General features: G+C 35.1%; 1 protein-coding gene across 1 annotated transcript in view; it reads left to right on the forward strand.

Moving 5' to 3' along the window:
* The window catches only part of SYT14 (synaptotagmin XIV), a 202,929-nt gene extending 197,138 nt beyond the window's left edge, over positions 1 to 5,791 (forward strand). The window contains exons 7-9 of the mRNA XM_010836872.1: positions 1,441 to 1,630; positions 4,169 to 4,225; positions 5,478 to 5,791. Of these exons, the coding sequence (XP_010835174.1) occupies positions 1,441 to 1,630; positions 4,169 to 4,225; positions 5,478 to 5,791 (561 nt within the window). The remainder of the gene's footprint in view (positions 1 to 1,440; positions 1,631 to 4,168; positions 4,226 to 5,477) is intronic.
* The last annotated feature ends 1,342 nt before the right edge of the window (positions 5,792 to 7,133 follow it).

The following is a 7,133-nucleotide window of genomic DNA, read 5'->3' on the forward strand; positions in this document are numbered from 1 at the left end:
TTGGACTGCAAGGAGATCCAACCAGTCCATTCTGAAGGAGATCAGCCCTGGGATTTCTTTGGAAGGAATGATGCTAAAGCTGAAACTCCAGTACTTTGGCCACCTCATGCGAAGAGTTGACTCATTGGAAAAGACTCTGATGCTGGGAGGGATTGGGGGCAGGAGGAAAGGGGACGACAGAGGATGAGATGGCTGGATGGCATCACTGACTCGATGGACGTGAGTCTGAGTGAACTCCGGGAGTTGGTGATGGACAGGGAGGCCTGGCGTGCTGCGATTCATGGGGTCACAAAGAGTCGGACACAACTGAGTGACTGATCTGATCTCTGATTTTCATTATCGTTTAGGTACTCATGGGTTATTTATAATTATATCCTTAATTTCCAAATTTATAGGAGTTCTTTCTTCACTAGAAGATAGTTTGCATTTATAGCTGATATTTTAAAAATTCTGAATTATTTCCATCATTTAAAATTTGTTTGCTTTTTTAATACATATTTTTGTAAAAGTCTACTGTGAAAAAAAGGAAAAAATATCCACTACGTGCTTGAGAAAATGTATATTCTGTAGTTGTAGCGTATGATGTTCTACCATTAGGTCAGTTTTACTTATCATGATATTCAAATCTTCTACACCATTACTGTATTTATTTGCCTCCTTATTTGGTCAGTTACTGAAAGAAGTATGCTGAAGTATCTATCCCACTGGTTGTAGATTTGCCTGTTTCTAGTTCTGGCAGTTTTTGCTTTCTAAATCTTTGCTTTTGAGTCCATGCATGAAAATTTGGAATTACTTTATCTTTCTGGTAAATTTGAAGCGTTATCATTATTCATTGTACCTCTTTATCTCTAGAAATGATTATTGCCTTGAAGTTAACCTTGGCTGACACTAATGTAGCTACACCAAATTTCTTTTAGTTAGTATTTGCATGGCAAATATTTTCCCACCCTTTTTTTTTTCAACTTTCTGTATGTCAGTGTTTTACATATCAGTTTATAAATAGCAGATTTTTTGCTTATTTAATCAAAGTCTGCCAATCTGTGTCTTTAAAGGCACAATTAAGACATTTACATTTAATGTAATTGAGTCTAAATCTGTGTCAGACTTTTAAGGTCAGTAAATCTTCAATTTTTTGCATTCAGGAAAGAGTTCAGTAACAGCTATGAGCTTAAGAAATTTCTCTCTTCTCATTTATATACAAACATGCAAGAACTTATGAAACCTCATCTCCTGTTATTCCTTTGACTGTCATATGATCAAACGAGATCCAGAAACCAAAATATGCTAATAACATTTCTCGTCTAGTATTTTGGGAATTTTGCTTGCAACTCTTGTCTTTATCATGATTTACCTACCTCATTCCAGACAGGGCATTACCAACGTATCTATTAATATATCTGTTTTTACAAAATACTATAAAGCTCTCGTTTTTTACGGCAGGGCTGTGACTCCCAGATGAGTGTGTCAGAGATGTCCTGCAGTGGAAGCGTGTCCTCCTGCCAGTCTCTCGAACACGGCTCAGTCCCAGAAATTCTCATCGGTCTGCTCTACAACGCCACCACTGGAAGGCTATCCGCAGAAGTGATAAAAGGCAGCCACTTCAAAAACTTGGCAGCGAACAGGCCACCCAGTGAGTGAAAACTTTTCTTAATTCTAATGTTTTCCGTACTTACGGGATTCTAAGTGTTAGGGCTTCAATCCTATCATTTAGTCCTAGCCAATCAATACTCGTGTAATCATCAGCTAATCTATTTCATGTTTTCTATTTCCAGTCATTTGGGAAGTAGAAAGATTTGAAAATGAAAATATTAATTGTAAGCTGACAAGACTTTACATTTTTCAGCATCTTCAGAATAAATCAGCCCTATCATAGCCATTATCTTCTAATACCAGAAACAGTTATAAGTCTTTTTTTAAGGTAATAATATTCCACAAATATGATGAGGAATATATTGTTAACTGAAGATGAATGTGTTTTCTGTCTGTATGCAGTACTATGAACTAATGTGTATCCTTCTGTATTTTTCCTTATTGTCTGCGTTAACAATTTTAAGAAAAAAAAATGTTTCTTTACATTTTTCCTCCTTGAAAATTATAAATCAGTACTGCCAGCAGAGTCTTATCTTAAATGAAATATGCTTTGCTTTTTTACCAGGACAAAACGAATAAGGAATAGCTTGATGTTTATACTGGATGCTAGGAAAGGAAAGCTAGATGGTATTGATCCCTCTACCCTGTCCATCAGCTTCTCTGTCTTCTCTCTCGTCTCTCTTCTAGTTCAGGAGGTGGGAGTGGGTCAAACACAGAGAAATTGTCGCAGTGTACCTCCAAAACTGTTTATTGTTATCTGTAGAAATGAACTGGGAAAGTAGCAGCTTCTTTATATTTCTGTAAAATTAAAGCTGTTGATGGCCTAAACTCAGAATTTAAAAGGAAATCTTGAACAGTAATGGCACCCTTAAATTTGTTTCATGATTTCTCACAAACTTGCGGAAAACAGTATTTTACTCCAGGTAGCAAATGATCGTTTGAGGAGGGGAAACTTTTTCCACCCTTGAGTTAAATTTACTTCTAAGTATTCTAACAATTATTTTTTCAATCAAAGTGAAAGGTCATAAAAATATATTTAACGTGCCCTCAGTAGTACTGGAAACCTTGCTTCTCATATACATCACACAGTGTATCTGTCCCTGCATTAAAAAGTCAGAGGCCAAAATTAGGTTTATATTTCTACCCTTGGACGAATGATCTAACTCACCTAAGTCTGTTTCCTTATGTTTAAAATTAAGGTTGTATCTCACAGGGCAATTGTGATACTCAAATCAGATAAAGGCACATAAAAAGGATGCAATTATTATTGTCCCCTTTTTCCTTTCAAATGGAAAAATTCAGAGGAAGGAAAGAAGCAGTTACTAAACAGCTTTGGAAGTGTGACTTGGTTATCTTCATTAATCCACACTAGGAAAGCAAACTCAAATGGCCTGGGAAGTAACTTAAACAAGCAGAATTTGTAAATGAAAGATAAAATCATGGAAAGACCTGTGACAAATGCAAGGGAGCACTGTACTCTTGCTTGAAACCAGGAGAAAGTTTTACTTGATTTGCTCAACTTTTGAGTGTTTTTGAAACACTGTAACAGATAAAACATTATTTGGGATTACATTTAGTAACAAGCCATCAGTTTGCCATTCCTACTTTAGCCAGTAGTTTAATTTTTTGACAAATCTTTAACTTGAAATGCTAGAAAGGAGCAGAATGAGATGATAGGTTTGTCTTTCTGTCCTTGCTGAAGCCACTCTGATAGAAGCAGAGAAACAATCATCAGAACTAAAATGAAGGATAGGGAGTAGAGGCAGGAGTGGATAATAAACAAGAGAGATTTGCATCCCCAAAACACAGAGTAGATCTTTCAGGTTAAAGAATAGGTTATAGCAATTCCATTATTTTAGATTTAGAGCTTCAGTATTAGGACAGGTACTGGTATTAGCTGGGAGGTAGCTAGGAGGTAAATACAAGTTAACATTAATCTTTATTGTATGAAATAAAATATTTATAAAGTAAAATAGAAGACAGTTTTATCAGTTTGCCTACTGTATATAAGATTGTGACCCTTCATATGTACCTGGGTTCTAAGCTTTGAACTGTGTTATAGACTGACTAATCCAGTTTTTATCTCAAAAGAACAATGGTAACATTCAGGAACAAACATTTTAGTAGTTCTATTTTTCATAACTTAGTTTTATATTACATTGGGAGTAATAAAAGTGTTGGAAATGTTCAATATTGCATGGATAAACTTTAAAAATTAGCAAAATAATTATAATGATCTTTTAATGTCTTTTATTCAGTCTTTTATAGTCTGATAATTTGCATGCTTCTATGTTCAATGTGCTTTAGACCACAAGGATATCATTATAAAGATGTCCCACTTTAAAACAGTGTAATTGTTGTTAAGATTGCACAATGACCTTAAAAATTCTCATTCCATGAAATTTACCCAACATACCCCTTTGTTCAACCCTCTACCTGAATTAAGATGCTAAAGTTTTGTGTTCTTCCACTCCAGTGAATAGCGTTTCCTCTTTAATTCTAACCTTTGACCCTCTTTCACCCAACAATTGACATCTGGTCATTATTTCTTTTACTGCTTTCCATCCCCTGTTGTCAGATGGACTGTTCTGTTGTCTAAAACACTTGATAGGTGGACAGGTTTATATAATCCGAGGTGAGTTCCTGTAGAGGCTAATTGGATGTTGTCTTTTCATGCAAAAACAAAATACCCTAAAACTTGCCAGCAGTGAAGCTGTCCACCATGTTGATTTCCAAAAAGTGCACATTTATTATCTGTGGTACTTTGAATAAAACTAACTTAGAATCTATCTCTGATTATGGATGATGGTATTCAGAGTATCTATAAAATTAGCAAAACTTTTAAAATTAAAGGTTTTGATTTTTATTCATTATATTGATTCATGTAGAAACAGATATTTCATTAAGAAATATTGAAATTTTCATAAAATTAATTGAAATTTTGATATGAAGTACACATGATGGATCTACATGCTGAAGATCATTTGCATGAGTTCTGAAGAAATTGAAAACACAGTTGTTTGGAATGAGGGTTTATCTCCTAAGTAACCAGGCAATGAACTGTTACGTTTCACTTGGTACACTAAACATCACATCAACTTTTTTTTTTATAATTCATGAAAATAGTTAAGATATCATACTTAAAATTTCACAGTAAATTGTGCCAAGAAGGAATCCTGTAGTATTTATTTTTAACCATCCAAAAAGCACATTAAATGTACTCTTGCATGAAACCAAGGAGAAAGTTTTACTTGATTTGCTAAACGTTGAGTCTTTAGTGCATTTGGCTTCATTTTGAGCCTGAAATGTTTTAAAAATGTATTTAAAAACCACATCCATGCAGAGATTTTTTTGACATTTCATCCTAAGCTGTTTCGATGTCATCTTTGCATTCTTGTCTTTCTCTTTTCCTCCTTACCATTTGCCTTCATTTCTCTTTGTTTGTTTATTCTTACACTCTGAAAACACAGTGGAATGCTTTACAGTGTTGTGGCTAACTGAGCTTGCTAAGTGTTTATTAATGCTATGATGTCCTGCTTAGTGAAGCTAAATGGGCGTGGGGATGGGCAGGGTGGGTAGTGGGAGGTCGGGGGTGGGGGGTCAGGGTAAGGGAAGGATTATGAGGTATACCTTTAAATTCTAGAAATAGTGAGGTTAAGATATTATTACCCCCCAAAGATTTTATGCCTACTTAGCATTCTCTGTACTTGTCACATTTTATGATCATCTACATCAAAATGGAATTACTAGATTTCTACTAAACATGGTATACACCATATCCTTGTAAAGTATGAATACTTGACCTCATCAAGCGTTACAAGAAAGACATTTTGAGTTTGTTTCAAATGATATTTGTGGTATGTTTTGTTTTGTTTTGTTTTCTGTAGATACATATGTTAAATTAACCCTACTGAATTCCATGGGCCAAGAAATGTCCAAATGCAAGACATCCATCCGCAGAGGGCAGCCAAATCCGGTGTACAAGGAAACGTTTGTTTTTCAAGTGGCCCTATTTCAGCTCTCTGATGTGACACTCATACTGTCAGTGTATAACAAACGCAGTATGAAAAGGAAAGAGATGATAGGCTGGGTTTCTTTAGGTCTGAACAGCTCTGGAGAAGAGGAACTCAACCACTGGACTGAAATGAAAGAGTCAAAAGGACAGCAAGTCTGTAGATGGCATGCATTGCTGGAGTCGTGATGACCAGGAGGAAGGAGCAATTGCAGTTCAAGGCAGCAGCATTTCTGAGTGCAGTGGTACTGTTACCTAGTCACCGTTAGAAGAGCTATTCTTTGAAGAATCATCTTTAACATTCTCCCCAAAAGCTTTAAATTCTGTGGAACGAACGTCTAATACTGACATTAACAAAGAAAAGATGGGTCTCTAGCAGAGCTTGCTTGAGAAAATGAGAAACTTGCATCCTCTTTGTTAAACTAACAGTCCTCCAGAGCTTTCAGAGCATCCTTTTGGTTTGAAGTTAATTTTACTGTAGCAAGAGAGCCAGTAATTTCATGAAAAGTCACGATTATAAATGATTGTGAAAATCAGAATTTTTATTTGCAGCACTCTCTTAGTGTCACCCTACATATTATCCACAAAACTGGCTCGTCCCTGGTGTGTTTAACGTTCTTTAATATGAGAAAGTCATCCTGCAGCAGGCAAGTCTAATGGTGAAGGCTTTCAGTCACATTGTGAATTGTTTTATTTCAGATTATTTTCCTTTCTGTTGTGCCTCAGTTCTTCTCAGTAGCACTAAATCTAAGTGCAAGCAAGGATTCATTTTCATAAGGGAATTTTTTTATGTATTATTTTAAGAAAAGTTCACTTCTTCAATTGCCTCTGATTTTGCCTGATCCAAAGAGACCAAGTCACTGCACTGGTCCTTTGCAAGTCTTCTAGACAGGTTGTACTGTAGAACCATGTAACTTTCTGTTGAAAGCACTTCCTGTATTCTTGTATTCCAATGTAGGAAGCTAATAGAGCAGGACTTTACTTAAAAATCTCTTTCAATGATTGACTGTTTAAAATTGTAGTAATGTGAAAGTACATTTTTTTACAAACTAAAAAAATATATAGTGAATAAGCTGTTGAAAATTGAAAATAATTCAAGTTAAAGGAAATTTTAATCATCTGCTCTGAGTGTTTATTAACCAACACTGCATAAAGCAGGTAGCATTCAAATAAGAAACAGTTCTCTCTTCTTCACTCTTACTTCAATTTGTATTTGTGATATGAAGACTCTTCAGCTCTAAGTTTGAATCAGAACAGCATAAACAGTTCTGAGATTCCTTAAAATGTTTCTAGTAACTTGTGACTAGATTTTATGAAATTTACAGATACGTTCTTCAACGTGATGTCATCCTGTGCCTTCCATGTAAGTTAAATTTGCTCATACAGCTTGAAAGTTGTATTTGCAAAATTAGGCCTTCAATTTTTATAAATGTAAAGATTAGATTCCTCAGAACAGTGTCACAAGATCTTTATTTCCTCTGAAGTATGTAAAAGTTATATAATGTGCTAATTTTTTTAAATGGCAAGGCAT

This window comes from Bison bison, unplaced genomic scaffold, assembly GCF_000754665.1.
Source record: "Bison bison bison isolate TAMUID 2011002044 unplaced genomic scaffold, Bison_UMD1.0 scf7180017864067, whole genome shotgun sequence".
NCBI classification, from domain to species: domain Eukaryota; kingdom Metazoa; phylum Chordata; class Mammalia; order Artiodactyla; family Bovidae; genus Bison; species Bison bison.